General features: G+C 39.8%; 2 protein-coding genes across 5 annotated transcripts in view; both read right to left on the bottom strand.

Annotated features, from left to right (window-relative positions):
* Positions 1-306: 306 nt before the first annotated feature.
* Positions 307-17,462, bottom strand: afap1l1b (actin filament associated protein 1-like 1b). 2 transcript variants are annotated; one of them, XM_040032092.1, is made up of 19 exons: positions 17,288-17,460; positions 9,922-10,050; positions 8,282-8,362; positions 8,070-8,155; positions 7,874-7,985; positions 7,671-7,760; positions 7,340-7,551; positions 6,922-7,101; positions 6,733-6,825; positions 6,077-6,179; positions 4,414-4,569; positions 3,605-3,819; positions 3,252-3,397; positions 3,057-3,135; positions 2,515-2,623; positions 2,242-2,409; positions 1,982-2,148; positions 1,209-1,334; positions 307-1,132 (listed from the first exon to the last, which is right to left on the bottom strand). In XM_040032092.1, exons 1-19 carry the CDS (start codon positions 17,307-17,309, stop codon positions 1,106-1,108), a joined length of 2,301 nt encoding a protein of 766 aa, XP_039888026.1. In that variant the 5' UTR covers positions 17,310-17,460; the 3' UTR covers positions 307-1,105. The 2 variants fall into 2 exon arrangements, with proteins under 2 accessions (XP_039888026.1, XP_039888027.1); XM_040032093.1 differs by lacking the exon at positions 1,209-1,334 and having other exon boundaries at positions 17,288-17,462.
* A 3,378-nt stretch (positions 17,463-20,840) lies between these two features.
* LOC120733723 (actin-binding LIM protein 3-like) overlaps positions 20,841-22,451 on the bottom strand; it is a 59,164-nt gene continuing 57,553 nt past the window's right edge. For all 3 annotated transcript variants that reach the window (XM_040032085.1, XM_040032086.1, XM_040032087.1), the window contains 2 exons: positions 22,029-22,109; positions 20,841-21,115 (listed from right to left, as the gene is read on the bottom strand). In XM_040032085.1, the coding sequence (XP_039888019.1) occupies positions 21,002-21,115; positions 22,029-22,109 (195 nt within the window). In that variant the 3' untranslated portion in view covers positions 20,841-21,001. The remainder of the gene's footprint in view (positions 21,116-22,028; positions 22,110-22,451) is intronic.

The following is a 22,451-nucleotide window of genomic DNA, read 5'->3' as shown; positions in this document are numbered from 1 at the left end:
GAGCTCCTTGAGCTCTTATAAGAGAGGAAAAAACCTTAAGTATTGACTTATTTTAATGTTGAACTTAGCATAATTAACTTCAACTTGCCTTTGGAAGGAAAACAAGAACATTAAAACAAAAGTGGTATTTTATTTGACCACTAGGTGGTGCTTCTATTTCAGAGCTCTGTTGCTATTATTGGTAACTCATCTTGGGGGTGGATGAGAGGCAGCAATAAAAGAAACTCTGGTAAAGAATCTTAAAAGTCTAAAGAAATGAGGGAAAATAGACACGGGGGACATAAAATAAACAGTCCCAAACACAAATATTCTTTATAAAATTATTTACTCCAACATTTGCGTGTGTTCGTTTCTCAGTGAAGGGCAGGTAAAGCAGACACAGGCATTTATCTTCAAATGATTCAGCTGAGAGGGGCCGAGGACACATTTATGCAATCACAAAATACAACAAGATAAAGTGCAAAAGTCAAATGTGAAAAATAAGAGTCATATAAAGGTTAAAACCAATTGTTTCACATTGCAACAACAAACATTTATTCATTGCTTTTAGGAACAGTGTCTACTCGATATTTTTTATTAAACGTATAAATACACAATTAAGATATGAGATTCTGTACTTCTCTTACTAATAATGATAATTTAAGATTATAACTAAAAAAATTTCTTTAACCGGGTTTTTCATTTTTCATTTCCAAGTATCAAGTATAAAAATAATACAAACCAGTGGGTGTAGCTAAAACGTCTTGCCTGTAACGCTGAACTCACAGTGTTGAAGAACTACACTCTCCCTTTGCTACGCTTTCCTTTTTTTTTTTTTACTTTCTGCAGCCCTGTGCAAATGTAAACACGCATGCAAACTCACACCAACACGTACACATCACGTTCATAGTGATCCACATTAACACGGTACTGATGTATCAGCTGAGCATGTCGTATTTACAGTAGCTGGTGCAGCATCACGCTGCCTGTACTTTTCCTTTAGATGAAATGAGAGCGCAATGCCTCAGAGTCCATCCTTTCTCTCTTCAGTGCCAGTTTTCTTGCTCTTCTTGCGTTTTCCTTTCAAACGTCCTCGTCTCCATCTGTCGATCTGTTTATGATCACTCTATGTCCCCTTCTTTGACTCCCACTCCTGGAAACAGTAAAACGGGAGCATGTGAGTCAAACAGTTTTTGGTCCTCGCACACACAAACACACGCGCACTCTACCTTTGCCTTCTGCATCACATTCCCCTTGGAGGAGGCGTAAAGAGACGGAGGCCGCTTTCGAAGCTCAGATGCCGCGTTGACAGGCACAGTCTCCATGTAAACCTTTTCAACCTTACTGCCCTGCGCCTACGCACGAACACACAGGCAACCCCCCCAAAAAACAGTAAAAGTTTGATTTCACTTATTTGAGCCCAGTGATGTTACTTTAAAAACAACACAAGAAGACCAAAAGTTCTTCCAGTCAAAAGCAGATGGATTACTAAAACAAGCATACAAGAACACAGAAAGAATGAAGAGAGAAACACCAAAACAAGCAAACACAGAAACTCATTATAAATGTCTAAAATGAGAAACATATGTTAGCAAACAAACATATAAAGCCTGATAAAATAAAAGTCATATAAATAAGGGCCATATGGTCAAATAAATGACTTGTCTGGTAACAGACACTGCACACTGATTTAAAGGATTTGTCTTAATACAGTCCCAGCTGTCCATATGAGAAATCCCTCAGCTCATGTTCTGGACAAAAATCAACCGTAAATCTTCACTGAAGCTCATATGAACTTTTAGCAGTCGTTGATATTGATGTATTTTTAGTATCATCTTTTTACCTCCATCCTAAACAAAAAACCTCACGACTGCATTTAAATGTATGTATGTAAAGAACTCTTATAAGAGCGTTTGTATATATTTTAAAGTACATTCATTAAGAGTTTTCTAAGGAGAGCTTCAGTTCCAGCTGTAAACAGATGTGTGTGTTTGCTGCCTACCTTGACGTTGATCTTGGTATCAGTAGGTGGACCCAGTGCCCCTCTAGCCAATGACTTCTTCAGGTTTTCTTTGACCTCTGTCAGTCTCAGCTCCAGCTCCACCCGTTCCTCCTCCTTCTGTTTGCACAGTGTTTCCAGCTCAGCTAACTGCTTTTCCACACTATTACCTGAACACACGCACACCCACACACACACTCATAATTAGGACCGCTATGAAGCCTACGACTGAACAAGCGCTGTGTGTGTGATTCGTCTCTGACCTGTGCCGCTCTTCCCCTCCTCCTTCAACTGCCTTTTCTCCTTGCGCAGGGAAATCAGTGCATTTCTGAGGTCCTCCTTCTGCTTCTCCAACTCCTCTTTCTCTCTCAGGTACCGCCTGGCATCCTCCTCTGCCCGTGTCTTCCCATACCGCCCATACTGATTCACATCTACGATGTGAAAAAGAAGGAAATGAAGACAGATTTGGCCACATTTGAACCCAAATCACTTTCATGGAGACAGTCTAATGAATTATGAAATTAACCGAGACTCACTGGAGCCATGTCTCTTAATGGCAGCTTGTTGTTCAGTTTTCTCAGAGTCCCTGCTGGAAAACGAAGCGTGACGTCTCACCTGGCCTCCTCTGCTCTCCACATCCACTTCCTGCAACAGAATAATTTAATGAATTCTAATTAACAAAATGTAATAAGGGAACTTTAAGGAAAAGGAAAATACTATAAATACTATATGTTTGTATGACTGATAAATATAAGCTTTTTAAAGATCGGATTAAAAAAGAAAAAAGAAAACATATTTTGTTAATCTATTATCCAAAATCTTATTAGTAGTTTCACTGGGGCTCCAGTGAAGCTCAACACAGAATGGTATTAAAATCCTAAGTTACAAAAAAATGGTGCTTGTATTCTGTAAATCTGCAATAAATTTCAATGAATGAATGTAAGAGAGAGGAGAGGATCAGTGAGGAGAGAAAGAGAGTAGAAGCAGATTTAAACATCTCTGTGTCTGCTGTGTTCAATATAAAGGTTTTTGTATCTCATCACTTGCTTAGAATTAAAGAAAAATAAAGTTTTCTCACCGCAACACTTTCATAGACCTCATCGTAAGTTCTGGAGTCTATTGAAGCACTACTGGAGGAGTTAGCTGTTGTAGCCCACCTGGGAGAAAAAGAAGAGGAAGATATATGAATATAAAAATGAGTATTTCAAAATAAAAGCTGTAATAAAAGACTGTTGGGTAAACATATGCACAAAAATGCATACTGTTGACTCACAAGAAGGAGTGTCTGGCAGCATGCCGTATGTCAGTAAGTGTGTCCACATCGATGTAATCATAGTGCAACTCTTCAGGGAGAGTGCTGCTGCCGGTCTCTGCAAATAAAACTCCAAGCCAGCGGCCAAGATCCTCAGAGCAGCTGGCCTGAACAACACGCAAACACGAACAGACACATGCACATTTGTTAGTCCATGAGCAGAAAAATGTAAGGTGTGGCATGCCTGTGCGCACACTGATGATACCTCTCAGCTATATCAACAATGATGTAACCAAGTGGCACAAATAAAATCAGTCTGTATACACATTAAATCTCCTGTGCTGGATAAAATGGTTCAAGGTCTCCTGCTTCACCTCCAGAGCTGCCAGCTCGTTGCCTCCCTGTAGGATGCGGAAAGAGAACGGATGTTTAGGTCCAAGCCCGCCTGGCATCACCTCTGCCCCCTTGAGTGGCACCACAATGATTGGGGGTCGCTGGTCCCCAGGGTCCTTCTGCAGGTACAAACTTCCACCCCGGAGCACGCACCACCGCTCCCTCCAAGAGCCGCTCAGACACACGCTCAGATATCCTGATGAGTGTGTTAAAAAGAACGTGAACTGCAGGCATATTTACATTTTATTCATTGTCATATAATGTACCCAACACTGTTCGATGTGACGTTCGGTTTCTGGATCTAAATTAGATGTTATTATCATGAAATTAAAATGATATGATGTTTTTATAAGTTGTTATATTGGCATGAACACTAAAAATGAGTCATTTTAGCTTGTTCTTAGGTGTTGGCTAGGCAAACTGATGATGTCATAACAACAGATATGGAATAAAAACTTCAGGGACTTAATATCTACTTGTGCCCATTACAGCACATTATAATTGTTTAGCTCCTGATCATGGAGGAGGAATTTGTGGACAAATATTTGGTGTATTATAGGAAGAATATGTACAATAACTTTTACATCTCTACAGTTATAAGTTTTTTTCCTAAAAGGCATTTTTATTGTTCTGAATTGTGCATCATCAGCATTAATTTGTCCTTTAACACTCTTTGACACTGATGTCAAATTACAAATGCTAATGGAAAACAATCTAAACATCAATCAGCCACTTAGATGATTCTCTAACTAACCAGCCATTCAACAAAGTATTCATCAGGTCTTCTCACCAGAGCGGGGGTTGTCATGCTGGCCAGAAGACAAAGGAGACTCTCCTGGTAAAGGAGGTTTCCGCTTGGAAAAGGTGATGATCCGATTGATTTTCCTCCCAGCTGCTCGGCTCATCGACCCGGTCAGCTCTGAAAATGCTCCACGCTTCCCCCTGTCTGAAGTCAAACACATCCTGAAGTTGAACTTTATAACATCCAGCCAGTAAAACAGACAATGTTGCCTCATCATTTAAGTATCATGCTGTTATTTTTTTTTTAAGTTTTACATTTTATCAGTTACAATGTAACAAAAACATGATGAAAACTGGAATAAAGTAAAAGGTCTGAATTCTGGAAAAAATACATTTTTGAAAAAGACCCTGCACCCAAACAGGACTCATGAAGCTTTTGAAGAAATAATATCTTGTTATTTCAGAGATGGCTTGTATTTATTCAACCAGACCCCTACAGCCGGTTTGCAAGTTCACTCTGAATGTACCAGGTGCTGCAGTGCACTGTTCACACTACTTCCTGATGATGTCAGTGGGAGACAATTGCAGGAAGAGGACAGGAAGGATGTCATATCTGCTCGAGCCTCACTTCCTGTCTCTCCCTCTCTCTCATGTCTCTTTAGGATCAGAGTTCCTTCGTCCGTAAACAGATTTGAAACAACTGTTTCCCAATTTCACTGTGTTTGACCTATTTTCTAACCCAGCACCAAGGATCTCCCTGGTTTATCCTTCCTGATTTTGTAGATAGAAAAACAAAAATATTGTGTGTGTGTGTTTGCTTTTGTAGCCTTGTGGGGACCTGAGTTCCAGACCCTGAAAGTGGGGACTCTTAGAAACTGAGGAACCATTTGAAGAACCCTTATTTAAATATTTATGGTTTAAAAAGATGCTAGACTACGTAAAACACTATTCACACAAAACCCATCAACAACCACTAAACTTTGTAACAGACATACAGTTATCATTTACTACAGAGAAGTTGCATCACAGTCATTTACATTTCTCTTAAACTGTAACTATGTTGGTTTCTCTATGTTTAAGATGTAGAATAATGGAGGGAAAAAATCGTCTCCCTGACAGTTATTAGTTTACCTTTTTTTAAATTTGCTAGAAAGTATCAATGAATGAGTCAGAATAGTATTACTCATACAGTGTTCCTCTCTTTTCATAAAAATGGTAACATAAATTAAGCTAGAAGAGCAATGCAGTATATGATGTGTGTTACAAATATACTGAAATGAATCCTTTACCTCCTAATCTTACAACACGTGAGAGGAAGGTGTTATGCCTCTCCCCACAGATCAACAGTGTGCTGCATCTGCGAAACTGTGCCTAAATACCCTTTAACAACCATCTATCTAAATGTTTGTTTTCACTGTGAAATATGCCAACGAGACCAGAAAGATGCTTTGCTGTGATTTTAAAGAGCATGTAAAGTGTAAATCATGTTGAACTGTCCCAATATATCTGTGGTAACACTGAGAAATTACCCACAGACACTAATCTAACGTTAAATCTCACTACAACCACCGATTTAACCTGCAATAACATGTCTTGTGCTATAATTACTGAGAGTGTACACACAAGAAGCTTATTTCAATGAAGCAACCACAATAAAAAAGAGTCGGTTGCAACAAAAACATCTCAAAAACTGCTGGTGAAGGTTCACGTACTGAGTGAGTCAGTAGTGTCTCGTCCTGACCCGTGTGCAGTGGCCTGACTGTCTGCTGTTGGCCCGCTGTCTGAGTCTGAAGCCTGTCTCTCAGACTGTAGCACCTGGCAACAAAAGGAACAAAACACTTTTACTTCTCTCTTTTATAACATTTGAAGAGAGGAGACAAGGAATAGCAAAAATTGGCACATTTGTCTTTCCGTTTTCATGTTAAAAATAAAAATAAATAAAAATTAATGTATCCTCTGGGAGTATGACTATTTCTTTCTGCCAACGTGGGGTGTAACTGCCATGTCAGCATGCATTCAGTTTGTTCAGGACTTGAAGCTCTTTGAAACCAAGGCAACTCAGCAACCGCAATAATCACCTCACTCACTGCTTGTAAACTAGAAGCCAAAGGAATAGTTGTGTCATGCGTGGGCTGAAAGAGGGTGATGTCAGCGACACTGAAATGTTAAAACTGGGGTATATATTCAGTATGCCACAAATTACATTTGTCATAGTAAGACACAGTAAGAGCACAGCGTTAGACCGGCATTGGGGCTCCTCATTAAGACTGTTTTATGGGAAATTTTGGTCTTTGTGGCAAAACCACAAAGAGAACACTGCGGACAAACAGTCTGACATTCAAGGACATACGCAGATAAGCACACTCACCTTGTCGAGCTCCAGCTTCCTCTGTATAATTGGAGAAGTTGATCCATCCAGCCCCTCAGTGTTGCTACACTGGCTGCCAACATCGTGGACCACCTGAACAGAGAAAAAGAAAACATTCATTTACAGGCACAGCCTTGTGTCTGCTCGTCTGTCTCAGCACCGTGCGTCTAATGAGGTGAAAAAAGGTACCTTGAGCCATCGCTGGGCCTGTTCTTTACTCTGGACTGCCAAGACTAGCGCTTCGCCCCCAGGTAAAGAGAAGCGCAACTCGTGACGCTTTTTCCGGCCTTCCTTAGGGACATAGATGACGTTGCAAAGATTCAGTGGGAGCTCTGTGTTGGGAGAGCTCTCTTTGATGCTTTTAAAACACTGTGAAGGAAGAAGTGAAGAACATGCATTATTTGAGTAAAAGATAATCTATGTAAGCCTAGCCTCTTACTGTTATAAGCTGGAAAATAACTGTGTAAACTGTGGCTTACAAATAAGTGTGTTCAACTGTCTGATTCACCATAAATAAATAAGGATTTACCTTGAATAACACCAGAAAAAGACAATTCTTTGATTTGAATGATAAAATAAACATTAATAAACAGCAGCATCTATTTACCTGCAGTTTATTGTCTCGGACAACAACAAGCTGCTTAGCCCACTGGCCAAAGCGTTTCTTTCGCAGTAGGAAGGCACAGATGCGGCAGTCTCGAACCGGTCCATCTGTTCTTTCCTCGGCTGTCCATCTCTGAGGTTGGTCTCGGCCCTTTGCTTCCTCTTCCTCTTCTTCGTAAGACTCGTAGGAACTACTCAGAGCATCTGAGTCATTGTCTGAGTACCAAAGCAATTATTGTTTTACAGAAGATCCACAAAACAAATTGTGATTCACAAAATCCTAGCTCTACTACTAGACATAAACTAGCATGAATAAGGGTCAGATTAAGACTCACAGGAGCTTTTGGGAGGCCCATTCATTCTGGTGGTGGGGTAGTTATTGTCAGCATCTTCATAATAGGCGTCCTCCACAGAGTTCCTGGATGCTACAGGTGAACAGATAGAGTATGTGAGAAAGCAGAACCAAAGGTACTGATCTGATTACCATTATACATGAATGCGCACACACATGTGCGTTTGTATATGCATGTGTTCATACTGGTGGTAAAGTACTGAGGAGTAGATCCGGGATCTAGAGGAACAGCTTCTTCATAGTAGTCATCAGGAAGGGGTGTAGTTGGCAGAGGAGGAGGAGGTGTGTCAGTTGGGGTCTGAAAACCAAAGGTAGCTGCTGAACCAGAACTGGGGGTAAAAGGAAGGCTGATGTAGGTAAGTAGTTTCTGTGAATGACTTACAGATTTATTGGGATGAGTCTTCTCCTCTTCATCCTTGTGCTCTTTCTGCTCCACTGGAGATGCACTGAGCATGTGCAAATCACAGCCTGATAGGATTAATCATGATTAACTTTATAATTTTATATAAACAGAGGTATAATGATTGTAAATACATACACAAAGGATTTTTTTGTAACTGAACTGAACCGAAGGTATTTTGAAGGACTACTAACCAAAATCCTCAAACAGAGACTCTACAAAGCTCGTGCCATTGCCATAGAGACAGCTGTTCATGTAGACATCAGAGCCGTTCACTGTGGAAAAGACAAATTATGGATTAAAAACAGGATCAGAGTTAGGGTTACATAGCCTATAGCTTTTAGGTCAGGATTAAGAAGGGCCATAGAGACTGAATAACGAAGTATAAATAGTATTTCATCTGCAATAAAAATTAGATCTATGGTGACCTATGTACAGGGAGTACAGAACTGAGATTGAAAATCTTTGTACAGCAAGAACAAAGAAAATGTGTGTGAAAGGTCACAGAAAGGTTTGACAGAAAAAAACAGATACAATGATGCGAAATACACAGCAACTATTTAAAAAAGATGAGTATGGACACGACAGACTGGGTCCAGTCTAATATTTGTGTTCTGAGACCATCGGGATGTTTTGCTGTTCTCATTATCCTCTTTGCATTTCATTATCCTCTTACACGGATCCTTTTATCCTCCCCGACATCCTGTATTCTTCCAGATAAAAAGGGATTTGTCTGTAAGGACCTCAGCAAGATTTCATGTCACAGAGGCTGCATTTTGTAGCACAACAACTGCTGCACTCTCTCAAGTTGAGCAGTTTCCGTGTGGTTGGCTAAACACAGTAGGGTCACACCATTGCAAACAGACAAAAAAGAAAGACATGCTGTAGTACTGTTGATGTGACACTTCTGACTTTTATTTTCTTTTTTCTTTTTTTGGCTAAACTGCTGCCATCACACTCAGCCGAATTCATCCTGAATAAATAAAAAAACACTTCTACATTGAATATTCTTATTTCTACATTGTATTGAAATAAAGTGCTGCTTTTACTATTTTTGTAATGCCAGGACATCAAATGCTGCTGTTCTATCTGACCTGCTGGTGTGCAGAAGGTGTTTCTTGGCACTAGTGAGACAAGTCTGGCAATCAAACTGTTTATAATGCATGACTTTTTTCTAATGAAACACCATTTTAAATACTGCCCTGATGTTTCTGCAAGTCATATTTCATCCTAAAATCGTTTTACCAAAACCTAACCAAAATGCAGATGTCCAAAAGACAGAAACTTCAGTCTCTAGATGTCCAATCTTACAGTAGAACTATGCATGCTATAAGAAGCCAGTAGCACCTGACAGAAGAGCAGGAAATAAAATAAATAATAAAAGTAACACAAAAGGGCAATTTTATTATTACTGGGCTCTATCTGAAAGATCAGTTCTTTATTATCTTCAAGGGAGAATATATTACACAGTCAGTGGAAATCACAAAACCATCAATCAAACAGCAACATCAAAATCATAGTGAGTGACTTAAAAACAATTGGAAGTTTGGACAAATGAGTTTTTCACTTTATTGATGTAGTCTATCTGCAGCCAGACCTTAAACTGCTTAGACTACGGCTGGCTGGACCAGCCAGGACTGAGTGGACCTTCTTCGAAGTCCTAAATTTATACAATTGGGAAAGGTCATTCAGTGCAGTTGACTAAGTAAAGAACTGTAAGTTATTTCTGTGCTGTGTGAAATGTATTAACCTGTGCTGTACAAGAAACTGTACATGTTAAGAAATATTGACCTGGGTTATTTACATTGCCATCCTAACATTGGAGATTCTGTACCTGACAGCTGCAGTGAGTCCAGGATGTTGCGTATGGATGCCATTTTTTCAGCGGTGGCAGGACTGACCGTCTCGTGGTCCAACATCTTCAGCAGAGAGCCTAACTCATTTACAAGTCGTTCCATCACAACTAGAAACCACAAAAAAACAGACATCATGTAATACTCTTCTGATTTCAAGAACCACCAGGTTATTCACTTCAACTAAATTTTATTTATATCAATTCATCAAAATATTGTAATGTAAAGATCCCACAATATTAGAGAGAAAACCCCAACAATATGATGATCCCCTATGAGCAAGCACTTGGTGACAGTGGGAAGGGAAAACTTTCTTTTGACAGGAAGAAACCTGCAGCAGAACCAGGCTCAGGGACAGGCAGCCACAAACGGGGTGAGGGGAAAAAGAAAAAAGGAGGGCACAGAGAAACAAGGACAAAACACACACCGTGGGAGGGATAACACAAAGTGCAATGCCTTACAAAGCCATATAATGAATGGGGAATGAGAAGAGATAAGTGGAGAAGAACTGCTCAGTGCATCATGGGAAGTCAGGGAGGGATCGTTCTAACTGTATGCTTTATCAAAACGGAAAGTTTTAAGTCTAATCCTAAAAGTAGAGAGGGTGTCTGTCTACTAAATACAAACTGGGAGCTGGGTCCACAGAGGAGCAGCCTAACAGCTGAAAGCTCTGCCTCCCATTCTACTTTTAGAAACTTTTAATAACCACAAATAAGCCTGCAGTCTCAGAGCGAAGTGTTCTGTTTATGATCATATGGTACTGTGAGGTCTTTAAGATATGACGGCCCTGATTATTCAAGACCTTGTGTGTGAGGCGAAGTTTAAATTCAACAGGAAGCCAATGAAGAGAAGCTAATCTGGGAGAAATATGATCTCACTGTTAGTACTCTCACTGCAGTGTTTTGAAACACTGAAAGCTTTTTAGGGAGTTTTTAAAACAGCCTGATAATAATGAATTACAAGAGTCCAGCCACAAAGTAAAAAAGTATGAACTGTTTTTTTTAGCATCACTCTAAGAAAGCGTGTTTCCCATTGAATTTAGCACATGAAAGAAAGCATTCTCACATATTTGTCTAATGTGTGCACTAAAGGATATGTCCTGGACAAAAATGACTCAAGGATGCCTCACAGTGTTACTGAAGGCCACAGTAATGCAATAGATAGAAAGTATCTGGTTAGACAGCATGTTTCTACGATTTTAAGGATAGCAGTACAATAACCAGATTTGTCTGAATTCAGAAGCAGAAAACTAGAGGTCATTTAGGCCTTTATGTCTTTAGCTGCTGTAGTCACATTTTATAGATAAATATAACTGCGTACAATCTGCATGGTAATAATGCTTTATGCAGTTTTTAAGGCTATAATATTGTCTAAGGGAAGAATGTTTAAGGTAAAAGCAATAAAGTAAAATCCTGAGTGCTCAGCATGGCCATCAGATCATCACAAGGCCAAACTGTCAGTTCACAAGTGGCATGAAGTCAGTTTGGAACTCAGCTGTCAGCTGCTGCAACAGCTGACAGGGAAAAGATTTTTAACATCCTCTAATGTCACCCTGGTGATTTTGTCCCGCTCGGAGCAAGCCTTTTTGGGAACACAGCGAGTTTTCTGTGTGTCACTACTAAGCGTTAAATCCGACTTTCCACGTTGATATTTTGTGCTTTCTTTGAAAAACTTACTCTTTTCACTCCTACATCCTGTGTGGGTCAAGCGTGTGTGTCCGTGTGTGTGTTTTGTTGACCTTGACATTGTTTCAAATGCCCTGACACACTCTCACACATCCTGCCTGCTCACAGCCAACAAAGAGGAGGAGGAGGAGCAGGAGAGGGAGCCGGAGAAAAAAGAAGGTGAGGAGGAGGAAGCTTCCTTCCCTAAAGGAAATGGAGCCAAAGTGAAGAGGAAAATGTATAGCTTCACCACAGAGGACAGGAGATGGTTACCAAACTGCTTGAAGCCCCAAGTTAGTTCATTTACTTGTTTACTTCTAAATATAAGAAGATTGAAAGGCGTATCTTAGGATTAGTCTGAACCCGGAGCAAGCAGCTTTTCTTCTGATATTGACTTTTAATTAAACACTGAAGACATTAGAACTGCTTCTCTGATATTATCCACTGTTATTTGATGAAGTATTATTCATACACTTGAACAGGTCAAGTGCAACCAAGTCTAAAATAGTTTCATGTCACTTTGGTTTCCAGTGGGAGGTTTTAATAGCCTGTGGTTTTTATGTGGCTTTATCCACACTGGAAAGATTATAGTTTGTGGAAACATTTAAATTTTGTATTTTTTGGCATTAAAAATGTCAAATTTACAGTTCAGTTTCATTCATAATACAAAGCAGAAAGTTCATAGCTGGAAAGCTGGAAAAGCAACAGGATTTTTCAGGAATGATTTGAAAGAGCAGACTCTTTCGCCTCGTGTCCCTTTTTACAATCTGATCCACTTAATTTTATGGCTTTGTTAAGAAGAACATGCTTCACAATGATTAGTCAGATCAATAAGCTTTAGTATGTTTACAATTTATTATGGCATAAGTACACCTAATAAAAAACATAAATAAATGAATTGCCCATTCCCAGAAAAGAAATGGAACAAGGGTTAAATAAAAATAAGATCAAAACAGTCTGTTTTCCTCTCACACAACGTGAAGACAGAGAGAGTGAGCGAAAAAGCCCTGACTCTCCCACAAGCCTCTTCCGCCTTCCCCTCTCACTCGGACAATACTCTATTGTCTCCGCAAGCGCCAAAATTAGATGGCCACAATGCTCGGCAAGACCAGAGCAAACAATCGTATTGTCGGAGTCAGAGACTCCCGGAGAAAACAAAACAGGAACTAACACACAGTGTAAGAGGGGCGTGGTGCAACGCAGCTGCGCGGTCTCAATCCACGGGCATGCAGGGTTGTATCTCCAGCAGCTGTGTGTGTGCGTGCGTGTGTGTATGAGTGAGTGTACGTGCGAGTGCAGCTGTGGTTTCCTGTCTTTGCTGTCGACAGGAGCTTCTCTCCCCTCCTTCCTGATCTTGACTCTCCATTGCATTATGAGCCTCACCTCCTTCACTTCTTCCCACTTTCCCATTTTGTGTCCTGCTGTTTCTGTTTCTGCCCCAACATCTTCTCTCGCTGCATGCTCTCCTTCCATCTCTTGCCCATACTCTACATTTCTCCCAAACCAACTGAATAGAAAGATTCCTATCTGATGGGTGCTCAATTTGCAGATGCATTGTGCTCTACTTGAGGAAACGTCAATTAAAAAACAATCAACAAAGATCTCGAGTAATCAGACCAGTGCTCTGATCTATTTTCTGCCGGTCTCAAAGACACGCACAGTCAAGGACATCAGTCTGCTCTCTCTCTCCCCCTCATCTCTGAGTCTATATCTTTATTTCTCTCTCCTTCTATTTCCCTCTCTCTCTCTCAAGGGACCTGAGGGTTCAGAAGCTGAGAATCAGCTGTTCTGCAGGATTGTGGTCTGTCTCACCCACAGAGGGATCTTTGTAATCCCCCACTGCCCCACACACCCCCACTCCACCCAGAACCACACACATGCAAGCACATACACACACACACACACACACACACACACACACACACACACACACACACACACGGCACAAATTTCCTCTTCAAATCCTTTTTTCCCCACTGATAGACACAATCATTCACTTAACTAAGAGGAAGCACAAACACTCACTGTTAATTCGTCTCTCGCTTCCTCGTCTGAGTAAACATACAGTCACAAGAGTACAAAGAGGAATGTGTTTGTTTGTGCGTCTTCACGTTCCTTTTTCTGTGTGTTTCCACAGACAGACTTCCTGATGAAGATCAGTCATGAGACTCGGGCCATGCGACTCTCATTTGGACTGATTTAGTGTGTTTGGTTGCAGCTCAGAACAAAACAACTGCTACTTACTGCTGCTGCTGCTGCCGCTTTTCTCGCCACATAATACCTATAAGCAGCAGGTCAAAACAGGAAAGACACTTTGGCTCTCCTAAACTGAGGCTTTCGTTCCCATCCATTATAATTCGAACACACCAATTAACATAAATCCAAGGCTACCCATCCTCACTTGCCTCTCCCATTCAAAATATCCCTCCATGTTATAATTTTACCAACACTTCATGACTCAGAAGTACTCTATATGAATGCACTGAACTGTACTGCTTTTTGCTTCCATAGATTCTGTTACCTGATTGACATTAATATGTGTAACAAGGGTAATTTAAGACATATACTCTTTGCAAAAACCGTATGAAACTGTCCTCTTCCTGCCTCCCCCACACTCCTCAGCACTGAGGTCCCTCCAGATTGCATATTCTCTCTGCCACTCCTTTCTTTCCCTTCCTCTGAGATCCTTTTCCTTCAACTCCTCTCCCTTGCCTGTCTCCCTCTGTCCCTTCCCCAGACACCCATCCTCTTCAGACAGAGGCCAAAGTTCAAGGCTTGGCAGGCCCAGCATCTCCCACTAAGACAAAAGTCTACTTCAGAGACACAGCATCCAGTAATTCATATTTTCGTGACAACAAAAGATGGTGTCAGTGCTTGCCTGGGGTTAGCGTTCAGTCAGACACTTTAAAAAGTCCACAACAAAGATAGCAAGATACTTAAAAAGAAACAGCTGGGGGGAAACAGTAGACAAATTCTTTTCGCATTCTTTTAGTATCTTATCATTTTCTGCAGATAGCAAATGGTGTGGAAACACAGGAAACAGAGGGGCACAAACAACTTTTATAAATACTGAAATTCTTTATTTGCCCAGAGTGGAATGAAAATGGTTTGTAAAGATAACGCAGCAGCCAGAACACAGTTAGTATGAGTTGTGAAGGCATGAAATCTGGAAATTAGCTAGTTTTGTTTCTTTTCTTGAACTAAGTCTGCAATAATCCTATCAAGTGCACACGATTTAAAATGACTGGAAAAGTCCACACTTTACTGTTACTACCTGTCATCACTGTCTTTCACAAATGCAAACACTGAGGCGTACGTACACACACAGACACACGCACCCACTCAAAGGTTTTATTTTTTATTGCTTTTACGGGGAGTGACAGGGTGATGATGAGGACAAAATATCAGGATTCTCTGTTTTTCCACTTTGGTGGCGAGGGGAAGCTGCTATCATCACCACATCAGCTTAGCTTCCACCTACACCAGACACACATGGGACACATGTACAGACCTGCTGCTACAGAAAATGTAATCACAGCTGATTTGAAGCGCAGCTAATTCTGGCTTTGAGCTGCAGTCTCACTTCCATTCGTGAAGGTTATATTTCTGTGTGAAACACAACTTGAAATCCAATCAAGAGGGAGTTGTGCACTTTCTGAAAATGGAGCGAGGGGGTGTGTAGCGCACTGGAATGAATCGTAGAGGAAAAGGGATTGTAAGGCAAACGTGGCAGAGGTCAAGGCTTGTGACACATATTAAACTGAGGAAAATCATATGTGCAAATGCAATAAACCACTTATAGGCAGAATGCACGCAGAAACAGTGTAAAATTCAGTGAGGGGTATGTTTACCTTTTTAAATTAAAATAGGGTTGTGAGAAAACTTTGCAGCTCTTTAATCTCTCCTTTATCCACAGCTCAGAATCTACCAATTTTTCCCAGCCACTGAAGCTCTTGCAATATTTTGCCAAATCTCCAGTATCAAGTATTCACACATTTACTGTGAGAATATTTTCTCCTGCAGTGTACAGCTGCTCCAACCATTTGGCTGTGGATTTGCTGCTTGTGTCTGAGTGCTCTATGTTTTTCCCCTCCAACACATTTTCACATTGGAAAAGCAAAAGTGTAAATAAAATAACTAAAAGGGCAGCGAGCCCAACGTCTGCCAAGGCCAATGCAGCATTTTCCAGTTTTTAAGGAAAGAAAAAGAAAGTGATCCAGATGCACAACAAAACTGAATCAGTTCTTCAATTTGTCCATGCGCAACTTTTCATGAAAGTCAGGCTGATAGTTTTTGTTTCATCCTCCTGACAAACAGACAAATTTACAGACAGAAAGGGGACAATCTAAAGGAGAAATCCAAACCCTGACTTTGTTGGTGTTCCCTGCTTTTACAGGGAAGAATAACATAGCTTTTATCCTATAAAGAATCACTTCTGATTTGAATGGCCTTTACTAGTTAGCAACATCCGTATCCGTAAGACACAGGTGGCCAATGAATCTCTTAATTAATAATTTATAAAAAGTGATGTGTATAGTGTGCTGTAGGCTTCACAATCACCTGGTCTCAAGATGGAAGAACATCTATCTGTGATTTTAGATCAGCTTGTTAGACAGTGTGAGCACCACCATCACTAAAACACCAAATGAGTGAGAATCAGTTGGAAAAGAGACCTCCATTAGAGATCCAGAGATATTTAAGTTTAGTGCCATACTGTGGCATGTAGTGGCCCAACAATGTTATTTCTTTCCTTTTATTTGTCACCTGTCCATAAGACAAAAAAGATTGGCTTATTTACATTTAAATGCTTCAAAAGACGAATTATCAATAAATTCACACAAATCTTATAATAAAAAGAGATGAACTGCACACTAAATCAAAATACAGTGAACTGGGGAAGTTATGTGTTATAGGATGTTAAGATGAGATGAGATAAGATAAGATAAGATAAGATAAGAGTCCCAAATTCCAAGATAAGATGCTTAGAATTTAATTCTGCAGCTGCACTGAGCTATGCCATTGACATCCATTTAAATTTCCGTTTAATGCAAACTGCCTATTTAACCAGTTACCTCTGTGACAAACGAACCCCCTTTCTTATTATCTTTCAAATTAAGCCCCTTCTTCATCACCTGGTCTCCCGTAAAGAAGCTTCCTGTTTGCCACACAGTGGCCTGAAGGGTTTTGAAACAGAGCAGCCATTCAGCTGCTGCTGCTGCTTCCCACCAGCAGCGCTGCTTCCAACAGGGCACTTTTCTGTTGGTATCAGATTGCATCACTCTACCTGAGGATACCTCCTCCATCCACTCACACAGCGCACCACCCGGCGCGTGGCTGTATGACATCACTCCCCAGGAGTCAACCGGCAGCGAGGCGCGAGTCGCTCTGCTCGCTCACTCAGAGAAACTTGAGACAGATGCTACTTCTCCATTCACGTGTGTTTAACGAGAACCCAGATGTATTAAAACCACCCATAACATCGCTTTTGTTTGGAAAAGAACTGTATATCGTATCTGATACGGTGGATAATGTTTTTTAATGTAGCCAGTTGTTTCTGTTTGGGTTTATGAATGTGGCCTCGCTGTGGAGGAGCTCTTGCATTTACACTGGTGCCCACCCAACCTATGGAGGCTTTATCATAAAGTATTTACAGTTACCGTGCGATACATGGATATTTACTTACCACTCTGTCGTTTGGAGTCCATGTCTTCAGATGTTCTGAAGTCTGTGCCGCCCGTTTCCAGTAATAATCCCTCAGTTGCTTCGGTTACAAGTTCTGCTCATATGAGAAGAGTTGTACCCGCACACACAGCGGAGGTCTGTCGGCCTCTGTGCGGCCAAGTGAGTCAGAGTGGCCGCTACACTTTTTGAGTAGGGGCTGCTTGTTCATCATCAAGAGTCCCGCTGGGTCCTAGTGCTGGTGGTGTTCTGTTACAGATCCACAGTGACAATATTCATCATAGCATTACAGCTTGGTAGTAACATGGCAATACCGGGGTAGTAGTTTGGTACGGAAGGCATAATACTCACATGATCATGTAATTCCTACAGTATTAACCAGACAACAGGTTTTTATTAGCAAATATATCTGGTTGGAGGCTGGGATGCATACTGTTGGGGCCAGAAATATGCACTTTCTTACTTTAAGAGATCATAAACCATAATTGTTAAAGGTAGAATTGTTTTTTAACGTTAAGAAGGTCCTTACTCAAGGGTCATGCACATGTTTGAGTCTACAGTGCTCTGGAAAAGTTTTAAGCAATGCCTGATTTCCAGGAGCCAGACTTTCTTGGAATTTTTTTTTTTTTTTTTTTTTTTTGAAGCAGTCTTGAGCAATAGTTCTCCAGGATTTCTGAAGGTCTTTCTCTTTTTTTCCATTTTCTTTGAAAGTCATTCATTGACTGCTTTTGGCTCCTTGGACTTCACCATTTTCAGAGGAATTTTATTTGTTTGGTTGTTTGTTAGGACCCGAAGTCTGAACCACTCAGTCATAAAAAATAACCTAACTAAAGGAATGAAACAGTTTTGCTTCTATATATAAGTTAGCAAAGAATCAGTTTTAAATTGTATCTTTGGTCAATTCACTGCAAAAACACATAATTTGTTCCTATTTCTTTAGTCAAATCTATAATACAAAATGGCACTGATATCAAGGTTTGACAGGTATAAAATTGTATTTTTTTTTTTCATCCTTAAACTTGGGATGTCCCACTATGGTGTGCAATGTGTCCCTAAAAAATCTAAAGGAAATTGGAAAAGTGGGGGACAAAATAAGTAGAAGGGCTAAAAATAAATAAATAAAATCTACCTACAGCAGATGAACAATATCTGAAAGTCACATCATTGCAAAACAGCAAAATATCTAGTAAAGACCTGACACGGGACCTGAGAGATGCATCTGGCTCTTCAGCTGATTATCTACTGTTCACTGAAGCATCATCAGAAAGGAAAAGTAAGTGGGAGAAAATACTGAGGTATGCTAGATTATACAAGAACTGGACTGAAAATTACATTTTTGGTTTAAATCATATATGAACAAAGGCGATCAGGAGAGAGGTAAAACAGTGAGTTTCTAAAGCCGCCTAAAAACACAGTGGAGGTCTTTCAAGAAGCCTGGGAACTATTTCTTGAAGATGACTTATTAAAGAAGAGTTTGGCTGAAGGAGTTCAGTCTCTCTCAGACAAAAAGTCAAATATTAGTGTTGATGTTCTTTAGAATGGTGAAAACTGTCTTTTTGAAGAAAAAAAAATCAAATCCAGATAGTTTTGAAGCTGTTGAGATAATTACTAGAATTTTGTTCAGCAATTTGTCATATGTCACGATGGCTCCACCATGAATACGAGACTATTAATATGAAATAAAATAATAATAACAGTGAAAATAATGTTTCATCATACAGAGTAACCCACTGAGGTCTTCATGGCTGGCTGTGTTCTCTTAAATATGGATACTAATGGGTAAATTCAGCTGGTAAACCATCCATGTCAGGTGGTAAAACCAAAGTACAACCAGAAAAAAAAAAATAAACGTCTATGTTCATGATACCAAATAACAGCTAATACAAGTTTATGAATAAAAAAGATTGTAACGGTTGGGTGCTGTTGGGTGCTAATTCAGGTGGTGTAGCTGCAATAAATGTCACTCAGTTAAATAAATAATTGTATTTAAACCTCTCAGACTATGTATTATATTTCTAAAATGCACATTACTTTAATTAAAAAATGTTCATATAATAAACTCATATAAATTATTATTATTATGTGCACAAAAATACAAACCTGCCAAGAGATATATTCACTGATAGTCCTCCACTTTCCTAAAGCGTTTATCAAAATTCATATATTTTCCAGATAAGGAAGCAGCTCTCCGTACCCCCAGATCTGCAGTAAAACTGAACACTCTGAGAGATAAGAGAGGTCCAGGTGAAAGCACTTTAAAGATGAGCCCTTGATTAATGATTGTGTCAGTGAAGTCTAAAAATACAAACCATAGAACAGATAACATCATAACTTCTATTGAGTTGCATTCGAGGGTTGGAAAAAAAAATACCGCACACTAAATAAATCAGTGCATCATTTATTTAAGAGTAGCAGTGAAAGACATTAGGCTGTAAATGAAAACTCCAATAAACAAAAAGGCAAACGTTGTATATGTGATTAATTGCTGCAGCCTGTAAACACAAAAACCCTCCACTTGGTTCAACGGCATTACTTCACCTTTTACAGCCAGTTAAAACAAACTTGAGTCATTCTTTGCAACAGCTATCCAGTGATTTTTGTTTTAATTAGACCACTTTTAGCTCAGTCACTACATATTGCATCTTAATTAATCACAAACACAAACCTTTACTTCATATTTTCATATTTCTTCCTTCAATATTTCCTTTCTTGGCGTTCCTTATATTCAGAGTTCTTCACTTTGTTCAGATGGCTTTTAAATATTAATAAAAAAAAAAATTCTTGATTAACTGTTTACCATCATCAGTCATACACTCACACCCTCACACATACACGACACGTCAGAAAAACAGTGTTTCAACTGTTGTCCAGCATCTGAATTTCGGGCTTGTTTCTTGAGAATAACTGCAAATACGAACAAAAAGCTTGGATTTCCATATATAAGTGAAACGCACACATCTTATTTTAAAGTGTATAGTACTAAACCCCCACTTCTAAACTAACACCTCCCAGCTCTGAGCCATGACGCAGCTCATTTATGTCAAATGTCATTTCAAAGCAAACGTCGATGGACTGTCCAGTCTGCTTGCACATGTAGAAAAGAAGTGTGTAATATGGCTTCAGAAATACTGACATCAAAAATCAAACATGTTGTTTGAAAAATGTAGACGAAAACCTTTGGTTTTCAAGATGTGCACATTATAAAAACACATTATTTATACACCATGTTCAGTAACCCCAATGCTGAGAATCACACAGTGCTCATTTTCTTGTCTTGCCAGTTTATCAGACTTTGCAGCAACTCTCACCCCCCAAAACTAGATTCTAGAACAGCTGACATACTTCATAAGAATACACGTTTTTTGGCAGACCTGGAGTTTCTTAAAAAGCACATCAGTAGTTCAGACAAAAACTGTAACGCTCGTGTAAACACACTGCCATCTGCTGGTAGGAGAGGCACAAGCAACCTGTTGTAGCTCCAGTGAAGCTCTCTGCTCCTCTTTTAGTTTTCTACCACTCAGTTTTCCCTTCTTGGTGGGGATTTTTCCTCAATTTTGGCCACTTGGCAGACTTCACAAACATTGCTTAAGAAGTCCAAACACACAGCAGCTACAACAAGCCAAGAACATCTCTCTTCTGCCTTCTTATTTTGTTCAGTTCTTCTTCCGCTGAGCCATGGACTCAAGCTGGGTTCAGTGAAAGGATCTGTTGACTTTTCTCAGAAGAGTCTGACCTGTTTCTTCAGTTCATTTTGTTTCCACTGAGCAAGACGGTCAAAGGCAGACATGGACATGCTGAAGACTCTATAAAACTCCTCTGGGGAGAGATGACGCTGTTAGCAGGAAGAGACAAAGAAGATTAAAACACAATCTAATTTTTACATTTAATAAACCATAGAGAAAAAACATTAATAATGTGACACGACCAGTTGCACAGAGTTTCTAAAATTCATAAGTAGTGACCTTTACTGATATAGTACCAAATGAAAAGACATACAGTACTATACAAAAGTATCGAGTCACCCTCATTTCTATAAAGTTTGCTTTTAAGTAGCCTGGCTTTCTCGTAATTTTTAAGTGGTTTGAGCAATAACTATCCAGGCTTTCAGAAGCACTTTCAATTTTTTTCTTAGGACACTGGCAGTTTTTTCTTAGTCCACTCCTTGTACCTGAGCCTGGAATTCAACATTTCTGAAGCAGTGCGGGATCATCTTGACAAACAACTGAACAAAAGGCAGTCAAAATCTTTGAATGTCCTTCAAGAGGCCTAGAAAGTTCAAGCTCTTTGGAACTGTAAAAACTCTGTTTTTGCTTTGTGCACTCTATTTCCATTTACGTTTGCACGTGTTTCAGTAAATCACTGCACCTATTTCCCATTTTGTTAGCAAAATATAAAGAAATGAATGGTGACTCAGGACTTTTGCACAGTGCAGCACACAGGGAACACTGTGCTTTAAATGTTTTTCTCTGCTAATGATCAGTCTGTCCATTCAGCTTTACATTGCAGGTTGTTTGAGGCTACGGGCAACAACATCTGCCACTTAGTGCTTAGAGGAAGGCTCTGTATTCTGCTTTCTTTGCTGCTCTATGACTCGTAAAACATCTGCAGTGCTCATTGTATCCAACATGAGGGACACTGCAGGGTTTTTTGTTCTTTAGTGTTGAGAGCTTTCATCACAGTCTGAAAGATCAAAAGCAACGCTTGATGTAGACTTTGTGAAAGAGTTGGGTCCTATAACAGGTCACCTCTAGTCTGGCTCGGTCCACATCACTGGGGAGGCGCTGCTGCCCTCTGACTGACACCACAAGGGCTTCATATGGGTAGATCTTATGAAGAAAGAAAACATATTATTAATACCTGTCAAAGGGTTGTTTTATTATTAATATTCCTGTAAGGTTCCTCATCAAAATGCACCATGGGTGATTTAGCTGAAATAAGTATGAAACGCTAAAAGGACTTAAAAGGACTTTAAATGCTGACTTCTTTCTAAATTCTTTACTGAAAATGATTATTTGAATGAGAATGAAAACAAAAACATCAGTAAAAATTTTGGAAATTCAGTATATATTTTAACATGTTTGCATCAGAAGAATCTGAATCATTTTGCATTTGTTTTACCCTCTAGTGGTCAAATGCAGTTACAATGCCAACAACCCCTAAAACTGTAT

The sequence above is a fragment of the Simochromis diagramma genome, unplaced genomic scaffold, assembly GCF_900408965.1.
Source record: "Simochromis diagramma unplaced genomic scaffold, fSimDia1.1 OVJJ01000216.1, whole genome shotgun sequence".
In the NCBI taxonomy this organism is placed as follows: domain Eukaryota; kingdom Metazoa; phylum Chordata; class Actinopteri; order Cichliformes; family Cichlidae; genus Simochromis; species Simochromis diagramma.
Note: the sequence above shows the minus strand (reverse complement) of the source record. Positions and strands in the feature narration are given on the sequence as shown.